Raw genomic sequence first — 25,445 nt, 5'->3', positions numbered from 1 at the left:
AGAGAAACAAACTGTTATTCTTAAAAACACGGAAATTCTGGAACTGGAAAATACAGTATCTGAAATTTAAAACTGACTCAATGAGCTTAAGAGCAGTGTAGACACAAGTCAGTAAACTTGATGACAGATCAACAGAAATTATCAAAGATAAAAAAGATTTTTAAAAAATGAACAGAGCCACTGAAAACTGTGGGACAACATCAAAAGGTCTAATATACATAGAACGGAGTCCCCAAGAAAAGGAGGGCAAGAATGGGACAGAAAAATATCAACAAATACTGAATAAAAATTCCCCAAAATATGATTTAAAAAAACATAAATTACTAGACTCAAGAGGCTTAGTGAACCCCAATCAAAACACAAGTCAAAGAAAACCATGCAGAGGCATATCACAGTCAAATTGCTGAAAACCAAATTTAAAGAAGAAGAAAGCAGCCAGAGAAAAATAACACATTACATACAGGGCAACAAAAATCTGAGAAATCACTGACATATCATTTCAAAGAATGGAGGCCTGGAAACAATGGAAGATCTTTAAGATGCATGAAAGCGGTGGCCTCCACACCTAGTAGGGAGTTTTTCAGAAGACAGCCTTCAAAACCCCCGGCACAACGCTACCCTCCATCCGACTTCCATTAAACATCCATGTCTTCTGCTCCAGGAGCTAAGGAACCTGATTCAACTGTTCAGAAAACAGGCAAGAGACGGCGAGAGAGCAGTCACCCACTGTCCCAGCCTCGGGGCAGCCGTCCCACACCATTCAGGTGAGAGACCCCTGCAGCTGGTGGCACGTACCCCATCTCCCTGGGGGCAGTGCTGTCACCACGCCCAGGCCCTACCCCATCTGAACTGAAATTCTCTTTATATGAAGCATTTGGGGCAGGAGGGTGGCCGTGAAGATCACATTTACTCTAAGCCAGACCCGATGTAAGTAACAGAAAAGAATGAGGGATTTTACCATATTAACCCCAGCAGGTACCCCCCAAGACAACCCCTCTTTCCTTACACAAACAGCTAGCAATCATGCCCATTGTGCTGCTGGTACCCTGAGCAGAAGAGAAGCACAAACAGCCCAGGATTTTCTGAAATGGCATGTAGGTTCCTGGGTTGATTCTTTTAGCCAAAATGCTCATTTCAAATCATTTTCCCTGAAGGACTGGAATCAGACAGATTGCCTGGGAACCACTCTGCTGCTAACTTTACAAAGACCTGTTAACTGTAACATAACGGATAGGTCACGTCTTCACCCTCGGTGGACAATCCACTCTGAGATGCTTCCTAACAGTGCCATTCTCCCACAGGGGAGAGCTGCCAGTCCCTTGTAGCCCTGATACCTGGGGAGTGTTGACTCTACGCCCAAGAGGTTGACAATTCAACTGCTGCCCAAAAATACTGCCTCTCTTAAATAGAAAACAGTCCAAATATTTAGAGAATGGAGTGAAACTGTCCAGCTTGAAAGTGTTTTTTTCTTTTTCAGAAGAACCTGAAAAAAGTGTGTATCACTAATACGAACAAGCTATTCAAAACAGCCCCCCATTTGCAAAGTCTCTGGCATTTTCTGACTAGGCATTGTATTGCTGCAATGAGCTACCCAGTAATCGAAGAGGACTACTTATTTCCCACCAGAGTTAAAAGGAAGGATTAGTTTTGGTAAGTTCTCGGACAAATTTCAGTCGCTGTTAACTGTTGTGGCATCGGCTTCTCTACATCCCTATCAAATTCAAAGAAAACTCAGGAAAACGGAAAACAAAGGCTGCTTTATTATTCTATTTGAGCAGCATCTACCTTTCACAGAACAATTTTTTTTTAAAATTTCAATGACATTCAAAAGTTGTAACTAAGAAAATAAGTGAAATGTATTTGGGAAGACGTCAATAAAAAAAAATCTCCCCGTTCAGCACTTTCTTAATATACACGATAAATTCTGGGATCAAAAGTTTGTAGAACCCTACAGTCTTTGAATAGCCTCAGATTATAAATTCAATTAAATAAAATACAAGAAAAGATTAGCAGCAGTAGTAAGAGAGTAGCAGGATTCCTAAGAAAGAAAATTTAAAACAAAGATTTGTACAAGAGAAGAAAAAGTGGTAACAGTTATGACACAAGGGAAATTATATAGCAGATACAAGAAGGCTTCATCAGTGAAGTGAGTCCTTAACAGAAGCAGAACACCCACGCTGCCCTCCATCTCCTTTGACAGGAAGAAATAAGTAGGAATCAAATAATTTTGGGGCACCTTTCTAGATTCCTTACTTGTACTATGTTAGATTTCTCTTTAATCCTGAAGTCAAAGGAGTTAATTAACTTACCAAAGATGACAAAATGACTACTTAATCCCAGGTCTATATCACTCCAAAATGCATACTTTTCCATTATACCATGATGCTGCTTAGAAAATATTTCACGTGAATTAGTTCCTTAATGAAATAAATTTTTTAAAAACTGGTGTAGCCTGAACATTCCTCTTGTAGGCAAATTCTTCCTAAATACTACACTAATTTTCTTAAGCAAGCTTCTAGCAATGATGGCCCATCAGACCTTTGCCCTTCTTTGCTACCTTTTTCTGGAAAGTACCTAAGCTGCAGGGTAAGTAGTTGCCAGGTGGCTTAAGATTTGCTCTAAGGCCTCACATTTAAGAGAAATGGGTAATCTCCCTCTAGATTGACAAGTTTACATCAGAAGGTGGATAAACAAAGTACTCAGAACTAAAGCTCTATCCTGCATATTTGGCTATTACTTTTCCTGTAAAATACAGCATCCTAACCATAACAGATGGAGTAAAGAATGAGAAAGTACCTGCAAGAGACTACAGAAAAGGTTCAGGATCTCCAACTCCAAAAACATCAAACCCCCGACACCAGTCTCCCAGAGGACTTGTACCCGATCCTGTGAAATGAAACAGGTCTCCTTCCTAAATCCTTTGGGAGGTGATTAACACCGCAGCTTCTGGAATCAGACACACTAAGACTCAGCTCCTCCATGATTGCTAATCATGACCTTGGGCAAAATAATTAACCTCTCTAAGCCTCAGTTTCCACAGATTTAAAATGAAGAAACCGTACTAGTTCATTATATAAGTTCCACAAATGCTAAATTATAGTGCCTAGACTAGGAGTGCTTCATAAATGTTAGCTTTTCATCACCATTCTCATTATCAACATCTTTGTGATGACACAGAATAAGTCCATGAGGTCAGTGACAGGGTTTTGTAAACCTTCACAGGGCCAGTTTCGGTACTGGAGCGTCTTAGGAGATTTCTAAAGTAAGTAGCAGAGAGGGAACTGGCAAGGCCTGAAAGGAATGAAATAGAGGCAAGGAGAAAATTTCATGGGGAAAGAATCTGTATAGGTTTTTTTTTTTAAAAAAAGCATGTTTATGGAAAAGAGATTAAGAATGAATTCCTCTCTCATGCAGTAAAACAAAAGGCTCATGCTTCTATTACCATGATGGGGACGCCAATGTCAGGCCACAGAAGGTCCTCTGAGGGCAGCTTGGGAGAATTCCACACCACCACGACCTTGTTCAGGTAAGGGAGGCCATTCAGCCTCTCGAGCGAGTTCATGAGCACCTCCTCCCGCTCGTAGGTCAGCATCACCACTGTGAACTGTTCCCGTGGGACGTTGCCGCCCAGCGAGGCCTGGAACTCCTTGCCGGAGCCCCCGGCCCCGCCACCAATAGGCCGAAAGCCAGTCCCAGAGCCCAAGAATTTGGCCTCTGAGGGCAGCACAGGGTCAAACGGTGTGTGGGGGAAAAGATGGAAAGGTCCTGGCGCAGAGTTCCAGCTGCGATAGAAGTCCGTGACGGTCAAGGTGAAGTTGCGGAGGTACTTGGGGGAGGCGTAGGGCGGCTCCGTCTCCACGGGCCCCAGGTCCAAGTCCCCATTGTCGGCCATGTTGGGGTCAGTGCCGGCTGCCTTGCCTGAGCGATGGGGGATCTCGGCCGCCGCCTCTTCCCGGATGGGAGCGGCTGGGATCTGGATGCGAGTCCTAATCACAGCCAGCACAGTACTGAAAATACTGTCCGCGGTGGAGAAGTAAGTCTCCCAGAGGAAGCGGCCTTGCCGCCTCATGGCCAGAAGGTCGCTGTCGGAGAGGCTCCGTAGTAGGAAGTGGACCTCGGTCACTCGTGGCTTGGGCACCACCAGGGCGGCCTCGCTCCACTGCAGCACGTCCTGGTAAGGAAGCTGCACGTGCTCCCCAAGCACAACTGGGACAGCACCAACCTCCAGGGCTTCAAAGAGCCGTGTGGCACACCCAGAGGAAATAACCAAGCGAGGGTCCCCGGGAGTGATAATGAGGGCGAAGGTGGAGAGCTTCAGTAATTCTAAGCGGTCTTCCCGCTCCCCACACAGCGCCCACTCAGTAGGCAGACTGGGTTTAGGCTGGTTTTTGCAGGTAAATTCTACCAAGACCTGATCTAGTTTGCTGTCCTGTACTGCCTTGAGGGTGGCAATGATACGATCATCGTAGTCGGCTGGAGGGTCACCCTCCATCTCCTCCTCAAAGGAGCGGGCCTCCTGAAGGCTGGATCTCAGCGACTCAATCTTCTCACCCTGGAAGGTGAAGAGATATTTCCGCTTCACTGGCACCTGTGGTGGGATTTCCATGAAGTTGGGCTCTGACATGGCGTGGACTAGTGGCGATACCACCAAGTCAAAGCCAGGCCGGTATTGGGCAGCATAGAAAGTGGACTGGGCCACCATGGCCCGGCCTGTACTGACATTGTACAGTAAATTCTGGGTGTCCGACTTCCGAGACAGATTGATGATGACGTGGTTGTGTCCGTCTGTCCGCCAGTGTGGTAGGGAGTACAGCTGCTTCTCCAGGTCAGCAGGCCGCAGCACTCCCAGCTCCTGCATTTCCCCCACTAGTATCACATAAAGGCAGGCAATATCTGCATTTTCTGTAACATAAACGTTGGCTCGTGCTGTGGCCTGAAAAGCCTGCTTGACCAAGGGATCCAGGTAGCTGCCAAAGGCAAACTGGTCACTGTCATAAACATAGACTGGGAAACCAGAGGTGAGAGGGCAACGAGAATAATCAAAACAGTTGTGCAGCCGGCAGCTCCGTAGGACCTTTGGGGGAGGGAGGCCGATATCGTCCTTCTCTGGGAGGAGTCGGATGGGCAGAGAGAGTTTGGGCTGATTTTGGGCCATCAGTTCTTTGTAAGAGTGCTCGGTCTGGCTGATGACGTTCTTGAGCTGAAGCAGGTCCTGCTTGGCATTCTCAATGCTCTTCTTACAGGCCTCGATCTTCAGATTCAGCTTGGCGATTTCACTGTTCAGCTCTTGCCGCTTGGCTTCCAGCTGCAAGAGCTCTTCACTTACAGACTCTCGAATGCGGCAGAGATCCAGCACGTGCTTCACCTCGCAGAGCTCATTACCAGCCCGTGGGCCAAAGATCCGCTTGCCTGCCTCATCCGCTTCGTCCAGGGTGGTGAGATAATAGTGGGCGATGAGGGGGAAGAACACGAGGATGATGAAGAGGGTGAAGCTGAGCCACGTGAGCCGAATGCGGTTGGACCACCGCAGCACGCAGGTCTGACCTCCGTTGCCCACGCCCCCATTCCGCAACATGGTGTAGCCCGTCATGAGTTCCTCTGTGGCTCCTGCCCCTGCTGGTCACGTTGGGTCACTCGCCATAACCATGAGTTGCTATCAGACAAGACTCAACCTCCTCTCACTCCCGTGTTTCCGAAAGAGTTAGTGTGCTCCCTGGACAAGGCACCAAATAAAACGGAAATTTCATTTTCCTCAGCTATGATTGAAATGGTCTCTGACCCTACTCCAGCAGATTTTAAGTTCTGGTTGTTGACCAAAGAACATGTCCTTAATCTTTATCAAATAGTAAAAGGTACCACATTGTTGATGAGATGGAAGGGAAGAGGTCCCTGATGGTGGAACCCAGGAAAGATACCCAGGAATCAGATTGACTTTGTCAACTGCCATAGCTCTCGTTCCTTGGTTTTGCTGACCAATACATATGCATAGTTACTACTGACAGTTATAAAGTAGCTGGTTAGAACAGAAACAAATGCCAGCCTCTTAACAGTGTCATTGCCAACAATCAGGCCTGCAAAAGAAAGAGAAGCATGTCAGTCTTGAAGACATTATGTTCAACAAGCCTGCTCTCCCCCTGTAACTTTCTGGAAAATGCTTAAATCTTGTAAGATGGAACAATGGTTCGATCATTGGTGTGTGTCTCACATAACACTTTAAGTCCAATGTAGGTTTTGTTTGGTATGGATATTTTACTTGTGGTTAGTAAGAGATGGATAAGGTAAGTGTCCAAAAACAGTTTCAGTGTTTAGACACACACACCTTCTTCCTATTTAATTGGCTATAGAGCAGCATTAGAGCCCTATAAAATGATTACCAGCTACATTCAACAGAGGGCGAAAATGTTCACAATTTGTTATTCTAGACTCAGGCATCATCATTAGCCAAAGAGAAACACCCTCCTATCTATGTTCATTCCTGACATGAAAGTTGCCTTTTGAACTACTGGAAAACAAACAAACAAAAAAAAAACACCTCTGTGAGAAGCTCCATTTGTTATATTCAGAGTTGAAAAAAGCTGATGAGAACTCTCTTGATCTTTACCCAGCAGTGGGTCCAGTAATTCAGAGATAAAATGTATTTTCCAGTTTGCTTCTCATTTATCTTCTGTTAGCACACATCATGTGCTCCTCCTTAATATAGAAATAGTAACCTGGTCTTTCAGAAAGAACACTATACTTAGAAATGAGGGGCATTATTTCTTATCCTTGGAAGAGATGTGCTGTCAGACCTTACGCCCCAGGTTTCTAATCTCCCAAAATGGAGATAAATGTACAGAGATAACAACATATATTGTGTTGCTATGAAAATAAAGGACAGAGGATGTGAGGGTACTTCAGGCTAAAAAATCTTGAAACAGCATTCCCAGTCCTATTCTCTTACCAAACTTTACTATCACAGGTTACAAAAGCTTTTCACTTGCTTTCACCTCAAATGCAATACATCTAGAAGTGAACTCATAATGTTCTGTGCCAAAGAATACCCCCAATTTCCTTCATTCATTCCCTCCAAAAGTATTTACCATACTTTTCCATGTCTAAGACATGCTAAGTATAACTGTGGGCAAATCTAGGATGTAAAATAATCCTCGATCTCATGGAACTTCCTTTAGCCTAAAAAGATATAAACGAATAGCAAGGATACTACCACAAGGCAGTGTGAAGTAAGTAGTACTTTTTGGATGCTCAGTCACTCTCTCTAGCTTCTACCTTTGTTAAGGATATATAACTATTAAATGTTTGATAGAGTCTTCTCTCCCTTTAAATAAAAATTAAAAGTGATGACAATGTTACTAAAAGGTTTGAATAAGGAGACCACGAGATAAGGACAACAAAAACCAAAAAATAATCAATCATGGAAAAGCGTAAATTTGGATGATCTAAACTTGATAATTAAGAGCTGACCAAATATCCCAAAGTATGTAGGTCAAAGTTTCTAAAGCATTATCCTTTTAATTCAAATGTTAAAATCTCTCTTTTTGGTTTCAAAATAATGTTCTCTGCACTTACGATCAAATCGTAACAAAGACAGAATGGAGTGGAGGAAAAAAAAGAAGGCATAATCCAGGCGACTCAGCTGATTCATTCCCTTCTTACCATATGGCTCAGGGTCCTTCCTTTCTCTGACTCATGTAGCGTTACACTTCAGTATACAATTTCTGGAAATAGTGAACTCCGGGGCTTGCTCTCCTGATAGAAAATAGAGAAGTGACATGCTATTAGAAAAATACTCAATACTGAAGGTGCTATTAAAGAATTTATTTACTGTCTACTATGAAAAGGTCTCTCTTATGTATATAAGGTGAGCATAGAATTTATTGCTCAAATGGAGGCACTGTTTTAAGTGAAAAGGGGTCCTATTAATAAATACACTGGGACAACAAGCATAAATCGGCATTCTCAAAGGCAAACCATCCAGCTATATGGTTACTTATTTATGAGCTCTAAGAGGGAATAAACCAAAATGCTAAAACGCAGAAAAATCCTTACCTTTTAGAAGTATATACTGAGATATTTATAGAGGATTTACCTGGAATTTGCTTAAAAATAAACAGGATGAGGGTGGTGAGGAGTATTCTGGGATATCAGTGAAACAAGATTAGCCATGAGCAAATTGCTGTTGACACTGAATTATGGGGATACATGCATGTCTGCTTTTATATATGTTTAACATTTCTCATATTAAAAACTCAAAACTAAATTATACAGAGTCTAAACAAAATGTTTTTTAAAAGTTATTTGGAGACTGACGATACTTAATCTAATATTGCTAATGCTACTAACCTACAGTGAACAGAACTGGGAATAGAAACAAACGTTCTAATGGAAACCAGTAATTCAACAATGACTCAAAACAATTTATCCCCATCAAGTTCCATCTCTTTTACTGAAATTAGGCAAAAGTGTCATCAGTGCCCAAAAGCATGAACTTTCTTTCCTAAACAGCTAATTATTGGAAGCACAAAAGAAAAAGAAAATGCTTAGAACCTCTTCTGTCATTCTCTGGAAAATGACAACGAAGGTATTAGGATCTAGAAATAAATGTCACCTGAAACCCTGATAAGGAGAAATCTCATTAATTCTGTCATCGGCCACAGCACTGAATGCCCAACTTGTCAGCCTGCCCCCTACAATGCATTCTATGCACAGCAATCAGAATCATCTTCCTAAAACATGAGTTAGACCAGGGATCTCCTTTCCTTAAAAATTTTCAGTGCTTTCCTGCTACACTGCCAGGCCCTTCGTAACTAGCTCCCCGACCACCAAGCTAATCTCATATGACATCACTGCCATACTTGCTCGTTCAGCTTTAGCTACACTGGCCTCCTTTCAATTCTTCAACCAGCCAAGCTCTTAACTGCTTCAGAAGCTTTATACTTGCTGATCTTTTAGTCTCGAATGCTCTTCCCCAGGCTCTTCTCTGGTTGACTCCTTCTCATCCTTCAGATCTTAATTTCTTGATATTCCTGTTTAAGGTAGCCTTTCTTACCCCCTGACACTTTCTGGCACTGATCTACTGATTTCCTTCATAATATCTTTTCATTTATGTATTGTCCCTTTCTGCTTTGCTGGCACCCAGTCATCCTCCTACCTCATATAGAAAGTGCTCCCCAAGGCTTTTGACATAATCTGGTACTGAATCCATTCGCTGAAATGGCGGCAACCCCCAAAGTACCCCCAAAATACTAGTAGACCAGTATTTCCAGCTCCCTAAAGGATATCTCCCCTAGGATACACTATGGCCATTACATGGTTCGAAATATTCCCACTTTCCAATAACTTTCAGTTCTGCCCATGATATTACACTCTTCTAGTCTTACAAACTAGAAACAATGTGATATACAGCAAAGAGTATAGACCTCAAAGCCAGACCTGGATCAAACCCCAGCTTTGTAAGCTATTAGATGGTCACTTAACCACTTAACCACTCTAAGCTGCATTTTTTTCTTAATAAAAGAGAACATTCATGTTCAGGATTGTTATAAAAATCAGAGATAAAGCAGTGAGTAAAAAATACCCTGTACAGTATCTCGCATATAGTAATCTATTTATTAGCTACAAGTCCTGGAGTTATTTTTAGATCTGCCAAACTGCATCCATTCTTTTTTGTAATAATAATAATTATGGTAATAATATATTTATAATAATAATAATTTACAATAATGTTTGCATTTATCCCTTCCTTTTATACAACTGCCTTCAACCTAGTACTGGACCATAACAAACCATTATGACTAATCTCACATTCCCCATCAGTTTATCTTGTGCATTACTCTAAATCAATCTTTTTTATTTCATCTAATAATGCTTTAGCTTGAATAATTTCAACTGACCTCTCTCTGAGTTCACCAAACCATTCTTCTGCTATTTCTAGTTTAAGGTTAATTCCATCCAATAAATTCTTAATTTCAGGTATTATATTTTTCAGTTCAAGAATGTCCATTAAGTTCTTTTTTAGAGATTCCATTTCTCTATTGAAATTCTTCATCTATTAATTTTTTCCATCTTTTCCTCCATTTTCTTTAGCATATTTATGAGAATTAAATTTCTTATCTAATTCCAACATCTGGGGCACCTGTGGATTTTATTCTATTTTTCTCTTGATTGTAGGTCATATTTACCTGTTTCTTTGTAATCTTATGATTTTTTATTGTGTGCTGGACACTGTTTAGAAGAACTATAAACACTGGAGTAAACAATTTTCCCAAGAGATGGCATATTTTTCTTTTTTTTTTTTTAAACCCTCTACCAGCCTGGCAGTTATATATTCAATTTATGACTTCAGTTGAAAATTTAACATTATCTCTAATATTTTATCGCTCTTCTTAATAAAAGCTCTTTACCTATGATGACCTCTCTCTTGACTTGTACGTCAGTATTGACTGATATTTCGGCTCCATCTTGTTTTTACACTCTTAATGTTAGCCCTTATTATCATTAATGCAATTCCTGCTTGTTTAGATTCACCCACATATTTACTACCAATTTCCTTATTCAGAATTCCATTCCTTTTTGCATTTCATTCCTTCCCTCTGGTTGTTTCCTTTTTCCTGAAGTAGTGCCTCCAGTGAGAGTCTGTTGGTGGTAAACTCTGTTTTCTTGTGAAAACACTTTATTTCACCCTAAATCCTGAATAATGATCTAGCTGGATATACCATTCTAGGTTAATAATTCTTTTCCACCAACACTGAAGAATCCTCTGGATTCTATTACTGCTGCTGAGATGTGAGATGTCGGTCTAATTGTTGTGCCTGTGGATAACCTGACTTTTCATTCTGGCTATGTTCAAGATCTTTTTGCCTTTGGAATTCTGCATGTGTCTACATGTGGAATCTGGGGCATGGGGGATGCTCAGCACTCATCAAACTTTCTGGTTCTTAAGATGTGTGTCTCTCATCAAACCAGAAAAGTCTCAGTCATTATCTGTTTGCTTTCTTTGTTTGTTTAGTCTTGTTTAGTTTGTTGGTTATCTATTGTATAGAGCCTGTCACTCATTCTCTCCTTTTTGAACTCCTATTAGATGACTAGACATATGTCAGACCTCCTCATTTCATACTCCATGTCTTTAAACCTTTCTTCTATACTTTCTCTTTTGTCCTTTGTGCTACCATCTGGAAATTTCCTCAGGTCTATCCAGTTGAGGGCTCAGGAAATGTTTTCAGTAAAGAGCCAGAGAGTAAATATATTAGGTTTTGGGAGCTACATACAGTCTATGTAGAATATTTTCATTTGTCTCTTTTTTTAAACAACCCTTCAAAAACGTAAAAACCATTCTTTCCATGCAGGCTGTAAAAACTAAGCCACAACCAAGATTTACCCCACAAGCCACAGTGTGCCAACTCCTGATCTAACTCATTAATTCTCTATTCTGTGTCAAAGCGGTTGTTTATCCTACCCACTGAGTTTTAATTTCAATGACTATTTTACATTTCCAGAAATTCTATTGACCCCTTTTTAAAAATTTCTCTTATTTTTACGATAGCACCTATTCTTTCTCACCTTTTCTATTCCTTCTCTTCAGGTGTTTAGTTTGTTCTGTCCGCTGATTCTTGCTCATCGAGGAATAGTAGATTGTTTCCTCCCATGCTTTATAATTCTGTATTGAGTTCATTTTTAGTTGTGCTTTATTTCTGGGAAATCTCTGTGGTCTGGGTTGAGGATACGTCCCTCCAGAACAGTTTGTGTCTTCCAGATACCTCTGTCATACTATCAGCCTTACACCACTTTTTATGTCAATTCTCAGTCTGGAGATTCTCCCAGATCCCACAAGTACTGTAGATTTGAACACAAAACTCATATGAAGGGAAATCCATGGTCATGAGATCTCAGTGAATATTCCCTTCCCCAACCAGCTCTGGATCTTGCTAAGAGAGACATCTCTCTGTGTGTGCTCACAGGTAGATTTTTTTCTAGTCTATCCACTCCTTTAGTGAATGTTCAACCCTTTGAAGATCCATACTCTTATCTGGTATCTCAGTTTAACACTCACAGGCGCAAGGCTCTTTCTCTTATCTCTGTGGAAACTAAAATGCAAGTTACTAAAACTGGCAAACACCCTAAAACCAGAGATCGCCTCCAGTCTTTTGTCTATGCATGAATAAACATGCTTACAAAAATGGGATATATGTTCTTTTTTGTAATCTGATTTTTTCCATTTATAACAAGAACAGTGTAATGCCCCACATCATTAGACGCTATACTACATGATCATCAATAATTGAATACAGCAAGACCATAATTTATTTAACCAGTCCCCTTTTGCTAGACATTTGTTTCCAATTTTTCACTATAATCAAAACTATAACAACTATTTTTGTAGCTATCTTTGCATACATCCACAGTTATTTCCTTAGAAAGAAAATTTTAACATGGGTCAGAGCAAGAATATGTTACCTTTTTAAAAATTACCGTCTATGAGAAAGATGACCATTTATCCTCCCACCAACGATACAGAGGGCATCCGTTCGCCAATAATGGTGTGACAGAAATGGTTATTACTCCACGAGAATGTATTTGCTCTCCTACATTTCCCACTCTGCCTTACAGTTTGGCTGCAGCCGTTAAGACTAGTTCTTGCCAAAGGGAATGTGAGTAGAAGTGAGGTATCCTTTCCAGTACAAGGCAGTTAAGAATAGCCATGGATTCTTCTTCCCCCCACCACTTGAGAGACCGAAAGCAAAAAACTCTAAAACTATGAAGTGGCAAGATAAAAGCAACACAGACCCCTGAGTCACCACTGGAGAGGAGCCACAGAAGAGCGTCATCTGAATTGTGAAGAGTGAGAAATAAACTTTTATGTTAGGCCACTAAGATTTCAGAGTCTGCTGCTGCAGTTAAGCATTAATTAACCTAATTAATCCAACCAAATGCCTTTTTTTTAAAACAGTTTGATAAAATGTCATTCTATTGTTTTAATTTACCCCTTATTATTGGAGGTCGAACAATTTTTGCTCATTGAGTATCTGTACTTCTCTTTTCATGCACTATCACTTCATGTGTTTTGCCAATTGTTCTATCTCTAAATGTTTTATCTTTCTTTTTTTTTTTTACATTAGTCTGCTGCCCATAATCACTCTTCTGCTAAACTTCCACGATCCTCTATAATCAAGGATGGCTCTACCTACATGCCCTACTTCAACTGTTCCACGTACGTCCAGTGAATCTTTCAAGCTCAACCCTACACAAAGAACGAGCTGGCTCAAGTTGTGCTCTTTCTCCAACCTTCTCCACCTCACTTGCCCAACAGACTCACTGGACACTTGGAACAGCATTCTTCCTCTTTTCCACCTAACCCACTTATTCTCTGGGGCCATTTTAGAGTCCCACCTCTTCCATATAGTTTTCTCTAACTACACTTGATTTCTGAACTCTCTAAATTCCCACTGTATTCAGTATTAGAGGATTCAGAATTTGATCAACTGTTCATTAGTTTCATTTAAGGAATTTGTTTCTCTCCAGCTGGACTTAAAAACTCTTTGTAGAATGAAACTATTTTTCTGACCTCTTCTGAAATCCCTCTGCAAAATATCACATAGTTCTGGGTTCCAGGTCACTGCTCAATAAATAACAATACTAGATAAGAGTCTTAGTTTACACTTTCATTTTCAATCAAGTTTGAGATTTAGAGCCTATATAGTCTTGGTTCAAGGAAAATGAAACACTGAAAAATAAAGAGAGAGAATTTCACAGCTAGGAGGAGGCTAGAAGGCCATCTGGACTTGCAATTAGACTCTCCAGCTCAGGACTCAACTTTGAGAATTTAAGAATGTTACACAATTTCCTCCTTAAAGTGATATTGAAAAATCCCTACTTACCTCCAGGGTTATTGTGAGGAGTAAATAAAATACGATAGATTAAATTTAAAAAATCTATGGGACACAGCTAAAGCTGTGCTGAGAGGAACATTTACGCATGAAATGCTTACATTAGAAAAGACGGAACATCTCAAATCAATAACCTAAGCTCCTACGTCAAGAACCTAGAAAAAGAACAAAATAAACCCAAAGTAAGCAGAAGGAAAGAAAGAATAAAGAGCAGAAATCAATGAAATAAAAAACATATAAACAAAAGAGAAAAATCAGTAAAACCAAGAGGTTTGTCAATAATTTTGACAAACATGCTCAAGACTGACAAAGAGATACAAATTACCAACATGGGGAATGAAAGAGGGGATATCACTACAGTTCCTGCAGGCATCAAACAGATAACAAAGGAAGTATAAACAACTTAACACACATAAATTGGACAACTCAGATGAAATGAACCAATGCCTCAAAAAACACAAACACCACAACTCACCCAACAGGAAATAGATAATTGGTCCTATAACTAACTATTAAATAAATCGACTTTGTAATTTTAAAACTCCCCAAAAAGAAATGTCCAGCCCCAAAGGCTTTCACTGGAGAATTCTACTACATGTTTAAAGTATAAATACCTATTCTACATGGTCTCTTCCAGTGGGGGCAGGGGGGAGATTCCCGGTCCTTTTACCAACCCTGATACCCAAACCAAAGAGAGCACCAAAAACGAAAACTACAGATAAATCTCTCTCGTGAATATAGACAAAAAACACTGAACAAATATTAGTGAACAGAATTCAGTAATATATAAAAAGAATTAAATTATATTGCACTTAAGTAGGGAAGTGTTATTTTATATAGTTAATCTTATCCAGAAGCATGAACATTCATTCTCTCCATTTATTCACACCTTTATTTCTATCAAATAGTTCTGTCATCCTCATCCCTGCCCCAATGTCTCATATTAAGTTAGTTTGTATTTTATATAATTTACTCATCCGTTCTCCTGGTTCTCCACCGCAACAGCTCATTCTCTGGTTCCTTTTGCCACTCCTTAAATACATTCCTCAGGGGTTTGTCCTTTGTCCTCTTCTCTCTTTATCTTCATTTACTGGAGCTTGCCAATACCTTCAATTAGCACCCCCTGATTGGATGATTCTCAAATTTACCTCTCTAACCTTGATCTCCCTTCTGATATCTCTTTTCCAATGGTCAGCAACACAGACATCTACACCTCAATGTTCCAATGGCAGCAAGGGTACACCTCCTCTGAGTATAAGGAGGTTATGTTAGTTAAGTGTCTTCTCCCAACAAAGAGGGAAAAAAAATTCAAAATACTTGTGCACAGAGATTTATCATTCAAATCACGGCTGATGCTCTACTTTTTACTCTTTCCCTAATCAAAATTTTCTTGCTGATAAATGGAAAGTAGAATTCTTCATATGTTAGCCACTCACTTGAGGGCCTGAAACCAGCTATGTTCCTGGAAAGCTGAAATGGTAAGTAATTCAAGTCAAAAATCCAGAAGATAAGCTGAGAAGTCATCTGGGGCTTAAGAGTTCTCATTCGGAGTTCTGCATATGCTTGTCTTGCCCCTTCATCTCCTCCCTCCTACGCCTCAACACACCCGTGCCCTCTACCATCTCTACCATCGCCTCCTCTTTGAACGCCTTCTCTGCTAACATTCCTTATCTCCACAGCGAACTCTTCCGTCATCCGTGGGAACATTACCAGCAATGAGGACCTTGCTTTCAAGAGTCTGTTGATATAATAACCATCCTACTGACTCGACTTTTCTTCTTGTAAAACTAAAACACTCTGATATTGAAACTTCCTATCGTGGATTTGGCATATCACTGTTTATTTAGGTCTTCTTTAATGCCTTTCAACAAAGTTGTATAATCTTCCTCATTAAAAAATAAATAAATAAACTGAACTAAAGTAAAACACTCAATGGAAGAGAGAAAGAAAACAGAAGGGAGGAAAGAAGGGAATAGCTGGTTCCACTTGGGCTGCTGTTATGCATTACATCTGAAACGTATGAAGGGAGAATGGAGCAAGAAGCAGAGAAGCTAGACACCTTCCAGATGTTCCCAAATGAAACCTTCAACTGCCTTTAACATATTAAATAACTATAATAACAGCTAACATCTATTGAATGTTTACTGTGTGCCAGGTTAGACCTACTGTATTCCTTCACACACTTAATCTTCACAAGAATCCTATGAAGTAGGTTTTACTAGTATTCCCACTGTATTTATACACGAGGAAACCAAAGCACAGAGCTTAGGTAACTTGCCCAGGGGCATCCATATTGAGTAAAACTTGGATTCAACTCAGTTACTCTAAGGCCCACACTCTCTATGTCTTAACCATTATGATAAACTGCCTGTGATGTTAACTCAGGGAACACAGAGCATAGGCACATCATGCATAAATTAATTTTAAATTATCCATATTACTACAGCTGTACTGTAACCACAGATAATGAGTTATAATTAAAACACATGGTAATACTATTCCAAACCTAAAGTCAACCTTATATTCATATTTGTTTATCTGCTAAACAAAACAAGAAAACTATATACTCAGAGTGAATGACCTACCTGTGCATCTGTGCAGGTAGTACTACATGAGCCCATCAAGAAGGTAGAATCCTATTACAACCCAGGAGCAGGTTCTACAGAACCGTTTGTACATTGCTGCTATTACTGCCATTGCCACAAGCCTTTCAAACTAGATAAAGATAGTTCTGTACAGAAAACCATTTCAATAAGGTTGTTGAAAGCAATATTTCAGAGATTTTTAAATACTATAACAACCCCAAGGAACATGATTTCCTGCTAAGCACAGGCATGACAGTCTGTTACCTAGTACCTAGTTCAAAAATCAGGATGTTAATAAGCTAAACAAATTAAACAAACTAAAATAAATTTCCCAATACTAGCACTACTATTAAGACTATGACTTCTCTCTTTTATGGTTCAAAATAACAAAAGGCACTTTCCAGGGAAGCTAACTGTTGTTAAAAAGTCACTTGTAAAAACTGAATGTAGGCAATTCACAAGTTGCAGGAGAGCGAGGTCATGTGTTTTTCACAATACAACCACCACAGTTTATTTACTGGATAAATTTAACCTGGGTGTAAAACAAAGGAAATAAAAAGTTGTCAGCAATTCAAAACCAAAATCAGGTGAGAAAAACTGGTTGTGCATTGACATACGTACCGAGTTACGAGTCAAGATTATGATACAATCACAAAGAACCACAGAGTTGAGCCACCCTTATTACAGGGCTTTGAAAAAAAGGAAAAACAAATATTGCTTGGTCTCAAGAACAGATTTCTAAGTCCAAAGGTGTTCCACAGATGCCCCTAGCAGACACAAAAGGAGCTCACCAATAAGTAATAAGCGTTCCTTCCACTGCTCAACTGTGTATAGGTATTAACAAGCAAACTAACATTCTTGATTAACCCAGGTCACAATATTGCTGCATTTAGTCAGCAATAAACCTGAACCCAGAAGTCTCAACTCCCAGGATAAGTCCTCAATTGGAAAATTATGCCAATTCCTGTATCTGTTTCCCTTCCCACCAGTTTGATAACATCCCACAATCAAAATCACATTGTCTCATAAGTCAGTTTTTAACTAGGGTTACAAATCAGATGCACAACTCAGCTAAGAATGTTTTCACATGATAAACCCAGGCCCACCAAACATTAACTGAATCAGAATTCCCAAGCATGGGCCCAAGCTCCCGCAGTTTGACAAAGCTCCCAAGTGATTTTAGTGCAGAACACACTACTCAATGAACTCAAAAGTACTGGTCTAACAAAGAACTGATGACAATCCTCATTCAGACTGATGACATCTGAATCAATGTAATTATAGACAACTAAGGAAGTCAAAGAGCATATACCTTATTCATGCAGGAAGTCTACAGACTACATCATAGACTTTTGGAAGACGTGGGGGTAGACCTTTTACTTGTTATAACTATATATATATTTACAATGCACTCTAGATAACACACTTTACATATACTTTCTGATTTCATCCTCATATCAACCATCTTGGGGTTAGGCTTATTTTTTCTACTTTGCAGAAAAATAAGTGTGAATCCCAAGGTTAGGTAACCTACCTAAGGCCATACAGCAAGAAGGTGAGGAGCCCAGATACAAATCCAGGTGTCTGACCTGCACCCTGCTACCCACGTGTTTACTATTTGTTTACTTAAAAGACTCATTTTGGCTTTGTTCATTTACAATAAGCATGTATTGCTTTCATAATTAAGAAAAATATTATCTTGCTGCAGTCACTTCAAAGTACACCACATTAGATTTTTCCATAAATAACGTGACAATTAGCTTTTTAGAAAAAAATAAAGTTGAATTCCTACATGACAAACCAAATCCCAAAATAAGTCCCAGATGGATTCAAGAGGTAGTTATAATAAATGAAACCACAAAAAGAACAAAAGGAAAACATAAATGTAATTTCACCACAAGATAAGTACAGCCACTTTTACAGGAATCTAGGCAAAAGTGGAATCCATAAAAGTTCAACAAATCTGACTATGTAAGAATCAAAGGCTTCTACATATATTTTTTTTTTCAGTTGAGATTCAGTGAAAAGATTGCTGGAAGCATTTACAACACAGCATTACTTTCACAGAAGTAAAAGCAATACAATAGTGGTCAAAGGAAATAAGCAGGAAGCTACACAAAAAGGTGTCCAAATGCTAAACATTTTTAAATGTTTAATCATCCCAGCAATCAAAGAAGTGTACATTTAAAACAAGACACAGTGACATTTTCCACCTATAAACCAGCAAAGAATAGTAAAATTACAGTATCTGGTACTGACGAGGGTACATTCCCATACTCTGGTGCTGCGAAGGAGAACCGACACTCCTATCTGGAGCACAATTTGGCCTTAAGCAATAAAAGCCCTGAAATGGTGCCTTCACTTTGACCCTACAATTCCACTTCCAGAAATTATTCTTAAGAAAGAATCATGAATGAGAAAAAAGATTTTTAATATCAAGAATGTCCACATTACAAAGTAAACCATTTAGTATAATAAAGTACAGTACATCTCTGTACTCCGCTGGCAGCTACAGTGACAGGTACTCTTACGCTGTATTCGTAGGAACGTAAACTTGCCATCTGTAACAAGTCTTTAAAATATTCATATCTTCGACTCAGCAATTTCACTTTCTAGGAATGCATTCTATGTGAACAAAGATTTGTATTATTGATATAAAAATGTAATCACCAAGCATTCTTTATAATAGCAAAAAAAAATTATAAATTAAATGTCCAAGATTAGGAGGAAGGTTAAATATTAAGTATGATAAATCCATGTCATTAATATGATTATCACTCTGTCATTAATATGTTCTCTCTCTGTCAATAGCTTTTCAATCATTTTAAATCAAATGGGAAAATGTTCACAATATGTGAAAAATACAGATTCCACTGTATGGAAGGAGGAGGTGTAAAAACAGGTTTTTTTGTGTTTTTTTTAAAACAGGTTTTTTAAAATAAGATCTTCAGATAGATTTTGCTGAAGAATCCTTCCGGAACAGTCAACTTGATGCACAAGTGCCTAGACCATAAACTAATTTCTCTAAGGGTTTCCATGCCTCAAGAAAATAAGATTTTCACCTTATGCTATGGAGGTATACAATTGATATCATTAGTGTTGACTCTAGTCTCCCTAAATGAGATAGAAAACTCAAGTAGAAGTTTGCTAAGCAATACGTAAATCAGCTTTATGACTCAGGCATCCAACTTCAACCTGCATGGGTGAATTCAACTTGAGACTCCGATTCTGTCATCCCTTTATCGCTACTACCATCTTTCTGATTCATCAGGCCCCCTAACTTCATAATTCCTGTCTTTCTTGCCTCATATGTTCCTTATCCTTTTTCAACTCATAAACTAAAGGGGTAGACTACATGACCTCAAAGATCCTTTGAGATTCTAGGACCCCGCTGACTTACAACTGCCTTGCACACAAAAAGCACATACATACTGTTTACTGGTGGCGGGGAGGGAAATATTACAAACAAATAAACTCAAGGCTATCCCCAAGACCTCCTTTCGTTTCACCTCCAAAATTTCAAGCATAATGCTTTCTTTTAAGGCCCCCCTTAATTTTCCACTGAATCCAATAATAATAATTTGGAGTCCTCACCAACTATCTTCTCCATTTTAAGCCACAATGCCTTTATACTTTACAGCTCCACTTCAGAAATAAAGGAAGTCAGGCTGGGAAGAGTAAGTCAAGGTTGGAAAAAACCCAGGATACAAAAAGATTTTATCAGTCTGGAATATCTAAGCAGATAACATTTAAAAGAGATAAAGGCAGGGCTTCCCTGGTGGCGCAATGGTTGAGAGTCCTGTACCCCGATGCAGGGGACACGGGTTTGTGCCCCAGTCTGGGAAGATCCCACATGCCGTGGAGCGGCTGGGCCCGTGAGCCATGGCCGCTGAGCCCGCGCATCTGGAGCCTGTGCTCCGCAACGGGAGAGGCCCCAACGGTGAGAGGCCCATGTACCGCAAAAAAAAAAAAAAAAAAAAAGAGATAAAGGCAGAGTTCGGCACTTAGATCCCACAACTACAAGGAAATGATTTAACTTAATAACAGCGCGCGCACACACACACACACACACACACACACACGCACACACACACAGTTGTGATTTTAGTTGACTATAATTTCAGTGAATCAAGAATATATGACTATCACCTGTTTTTCCTGTTTTTTTGTTTTGTTTTGTTTTTTGGTATGCGGGCCTCTCACTGCTGTGGCCTCTCCCGTTGCGTAGCACAGGCTCCAGACGAGCAGGCTCAGCGGCCATGGCTCACGGGCCCAGCTGCTCCGCGGCATGCGGGATCCTCCCGGACCGGGGCACGAACCCGTGTCCCCCGCATCGGCAGGCGGACTCTCAACCACTGCGCCACCAGGGAAGCCCCCCCCTGGTTTTTTTTTTAAACAAAGTATAGTGTCAAAAACAAAAGAGTAAAAGTTACCCCACTCTGCACTCTGACACTGTATACTGAATACTGTACACTGTGCTAAGGGCCACACTTTAAGAGGGACATTAACAAAGTGAATGCAGGGCAGAGGACTAAGAAATTGGTGAGGGGATTTGAAACTGTCAAATAAGAAACAGCTGAAGGAAATGGGGATCGACAGCCTGTGGAGTAGAAGACCTAGGAAAAGGATGGTAATCTCAATGACCACAGAGGCCCTGAGAGTGAAGCAGATGAACCAAGGCGGCCGGCAGAGACCTTAGCAAAATGGAGAGCATATTTAGCATCTAAGGGAGATTACTACCATCAGAAATGTGAGCTCTACAGCACCAATGCCTATAATTTTTTCTTAAGAAAAGCCAGAAAAAGAGATTTTTATGTGAAATCTCCGCATTTCTGAAAGTTGGCTCCCAATGTAAGTCTTTGTGTAAGTTGGGTGGCCAAATGGTATGTGCACAGGCCTCACTTGATCCATGCACACTAATTTGCAACTCGTGTCTTGGGAAACATGATGGCTGTCTTCCAACATCTGCAGAACTATCAGAGGTAAAAGGAATAGACTTGTTCTACACAGCCCTAAAAGGTGACACTCACAGAAAGGCAAACTGCAGCTCAATAAGGAAAAGCATCCTAAAACCTAGTCTGCAAATTAGAATGGGCTGCCCAGAAAGGTTCACATCACTGTATTCAAAGAGGGACAGGTCAGTAAATGTTATTAGCCAATTCAAGAATGCTGCCTCTTACTACATCTGGTCAAATAACTAAACCTCCCCAAGCCTCAGTTTTCTTTCCTACCTTCCTCCCCCTCAAAAAAAGGAATACTGTAACATTTAGCCTCTTATCTCTCAGAGTTACTATAAAGATCAAAATCTATGTGAGAAAAAAATATATGAAAGTATATGATCGCCAAGAACTATAGTAATTTAAGACATTATTGTAATCTACCATCATAATGTATTTATGTATGTCTTATCTCTCTTACTATACAGGCTAAGGGCACATTCCAAATCTAATTCATTTTTTTAAATTCCTCAGAGTACCAAATGTTTGTTGAAAAAAGGTTTAAAAGGAAGTTGGAGGAGACAGTTAAAATGATGACAATATAAGAGGATAAGATAAACAGCCAAAAAAAGCAAACATCCAGGGGGTTAATCATTAATAACACTGATCAGCCTAAAAGGTATTGGGCACAGTCAAACTGAGAAATACAGAAAAGTAGCAACATGTGTGTGAAGGCGCCATACTTTAAGGCAGGCATTGGCAAACTACAGCCAGCTGCCTGTTTTGTAAATAGTTACATTAGAATACAGCCTTGCTCATTCAGTTATGGATTGCACGTGTGTATTATTGTATGTACATACTGTATATATGTACTATATATCAATATATGTTGTTTTCAGTCTACAGCAGCAGAGCTGAATAGTTGCAAAACCTAAAATACTCATTATTTGGCTGTTAACAGAAAAAATTTGCCTACTTTTCTATAAAAGTACTCCCAGGTTACAAACCACAGAATGCTGAGACATAGTTCATCTTCCCTATGGCTCCATCCCTGCGATTTTAATGGGTCATTTTGGTACACGTAAGCAAAATCCTACACTAAACATTATGACCTAAGAGCAGAGGACGTAAATATGTCACTGAATGGGGTCTTCATATTCCTCTTATATACCCAAGATTATAAAATTTTTAATGCTGCTTCTTTTCCACCTAGTAATATCACCAAAGAGATCTGAAAAACTCCAGGTGTACAAAGAGTGTGGAACTGGTTCAAGCAGGAAAAGATCATGCTTAGAGGTGAGCCTCCCCATCTCTCTTGAGTTCTCGAACTCCGTCTGCTTGAGCTCCACTATTTCAAGGAACCTACAAATAGATGAAAAATCCTTTCTTTCCTCTTAGTTACCCTATCATTACCAGTTCTCAAAAGGAACAGCTGCCGAAAATTAAGAGGAAAAAAACAAAATGAAGATAAATATGTTAACAGAAGTTTCCTGAGCTAAACTTAATATCCAGCAGAAACTAGTGCACAGTTTTACGACTTTATGAAAGGTTCATATTCCTTGCCTCACTCTGAAGTAATTATATGCAAAGACATTCAAGCCTCTACCAACAGCAGATCAGGAGGGATCTTCATTTTTCTCCTAATACCTCAATCTCCTTCTGCTTCAGGCAGTATCTCCAACCCTCCTCCACCGGACCATCTACCAGTCTTGGCTCAGTTAGGGACGCCCACACACACACAGCCCACCACAGCCAAGGCCTCACTCCTGTACCACCCTTCAGTGAGTTTTCAATCAACAGCTAGCCTAAAGCCCTGAGGGAAAGGGCAGGCCCTTATCTAATCCCCATACATTCTTCTGATGGTGTCAAGCTATCCTTTGAATCTCCCCCCTTCACCCCCTGGAAGTCTACTTCTCAGGCTTAACTTTACCCCTGACTCATTTCTCTCAAACCTGTTTGCTTAAATTCTTTGTATTCACAGGTTAAAACTCTGAGACCTAATCATAAAAAGATTCCAACTACACACGCTAAGCAGGTTTTCTTCACCTTAGTAAAGTGAGGCGTGGGGACCTGAAGACGCAAGCTCGGCAATTGTTTGTCCAGTAGGTATGCCCCCCGGAGAGCAGTGGCCATCTCTTCAAGTATTAAATAAACCATGTTTCAAGTATTCTGAAGATACACGATTTGAATCCTCTTCCAGAAAGCACTGAGGCCAGTTTCCCTCATATCAATATTTATGAGTACTAACGACTCCTCACAAGCAGAAGATCAGGAAATTCCCACAGGAAAAGGTATTTTTAACACACCAAGTATGAGTTTAACAACATGGGTCTTCTTTCACCCTGAAATATTTAAAAGTCCCCTGGTAAAAGTTGGTGAGAACGCTGAGCTCCACTCAAGACTATCAGGACCACCCAGGTTACGATCCCAGGCACTCAGTACAGTTAGAATAACTGAACCAGAGTGCGAGACACTGGCTGAGCAAAACGGGGGTAAAGGCCGTCTTCGTGACTACAATGCACAGATCTTTTAAAAAACGTCAGAAAACATGGGGAGCCCAGCCTTCAAAAATGAAGATACCTAAATTGGAGAAAGAAAGCGAGGAGAAGAAATATAAAGAGACCTCTTAGATAAACCACATATGGGGAAAAAAACGACATGTGCTCTGCCTCTCCTCCTCCAAACGAGTGGAACCGAGAGGACTTGATGAAGCCCCTTAGAATTTCTGAAAAGAAAAGAGGAGGGAGGAATTCATCAAATTCAAATCTTTTGAGAGCCACAAAAACTTAAAAAGGTTCTGAACCACTGGCTCAACGTGGAGAAGAGAAACAGCCTCTCTGCAGTCTGGCAGCCCTGCCCGGTCTCCATAGGGTTCCGGATTCGCACTGAACCGTGCCGGGTAATCCGAATAACTCGGCTAAGATTTCAGTCGTGTAGACGCGCACTCCGCAGCCCCTCTCCTGCCCAAGCAGCTTTGGGCCCACCGCTTCAGATCCTGGGCCCCAGGGCCCCAGAAGCACAGAACAGCAGCACCTGGACCCTTGGGCAGGAAGTGGCTATTCTGACTGTGGGCTCCTCATAAAAGGAGGTGAGCCTAGTGAAAAGAGCCAGAGGAAGAGCAGCTGCTGGCGGCTGTGTCTGAATGCAGCGGAAAGCAGAACTGGGAGTGTGTGCACGCAGAAAACGGGAGGGGGGGCAGTCCGGGAGGCCCCTTCGTGGACCGAAGATGCTCTGCACAAACAGCTGGACAAACACAGGAGGGGAAAGGAGGGGAGAGGGCTGCACAGCTGAGGCCGAGCCTTTAGAAAAAGGGGTAGAGGTGGGTCCGAGGTAACTGGGACTCCAGGAGGTGTCTGGGGGTGGGGTGGTCACGTTTAGACCCCCCCAAACCCCCGAGGGGGCCCGCTACCCGTTACCCACCCCCCTCGCTGGTGGCTAAGGCTCTGGAAGTCCTCTCCCGAGACGTCTGAGAAGGCCTACTCCGAGGCTGCACGCCCCCGCCGCACCGGGCAGCAGCCTTTCGCCGGCTCCCGCGGCCCCAAAGCGGCCGGCCCCGGACGCGGCCGGCCCCGGGATCCCTACCACGAGCCTCTTCCGGGCTGCCGCCCCGGCTGCTCCGGGCTCCCGCCGCCGCCAGGAGTCCTACCGGCTTCCAGTTCAGGGACGAGCCGCCACCGCCGCCTGCGCGAGACTCAGGCTCCCAACAGCCGCTCTCGCCGCCTGCAGCCCGCCTTCCAGGCCGCGCCGGATCCTCAGCTCCCCCTGCAGGCTGGCAGCCATTTCCGACCAGCGCCGGCGGAACTTGCCGAAGTGCGCCGCGCCGGAAATGGCCGAACCCGGGCGCTCGCGAGCTGGGGGTGGGGGTGGGGGCGGGGCGCGAGGAGAGCGTGGGGGGCGGGGAGTTGGCGGTGGGCGGGGGCAAAGGGGCGTGGCTGGGGCAAAGGAGCGGGGCGGGGCGTCAGCAACTTTGCCGACCGCGCCCGAAGGGCCGCCAAGGCCTTGGGCACCGCGAGCGGCCGCGCCGGGGATTGTGGGAGACGCCC

At 41.4% G+C, this 25,445-nt stretch overlaps 1 protein-coding gene across 1 annotated transcript in view; it reads right to left on the bottom strand.

Annotated features, from left to right (window-relative positions):
- The window catches only part of EXTL3 (exostosin like glycosyltransferase 3), a 63,626-nt gene extending 38,461 nt beyond the window's left edge, over window positions 1-25,165 (bottom strand). Inside the window, exons 1-3 of the mRNA XM_060155768.1 lie at window positions 25,049-25,165; window positions 7,654-7,746; window positions 3,443-6,071 (exon numbers count right to left, since the gene is read on the bottom strand). Of these exons, the coding sequence (XP_060011751.1) occupies window positions 3,443-5,590 (2,148 nt within the window). The 5' untranslated portion in view covers window positions 5,591-6,071; window positions 7,654-7,746; window positions 25,049-25,165. The remainder of the gene's footprint in view (window positions 1-3,442; window positions 6,072-7,653; window positions 7,747-25,048) is intronic.
- Between the last annotated feature and the right edge of the window lie 280 nt (window positions 25,166-25,445).

Source organism: Lagenorhynchus albirostris, chromosome 7 (genome assembly GCF_949774975.1).
Source record: "Lagenorhynchus albirostris chromosome 7, mLagAlb1.1, whole genome shotgun sequence".
Classification (NCBI taxonomy): domain Eukaryota; kingdom Metazoa; phylum Chordata; class Mammalia; order Artiodactyla; family Delphinidae; genus Lagenorhynchus; species Lagenorhynchus albirostris.
The sequence above is the reverse complement of the archived record's forward strand: the minus strand, read 5'-3'. Positions and strand labels throughout refer to the sequence as shown.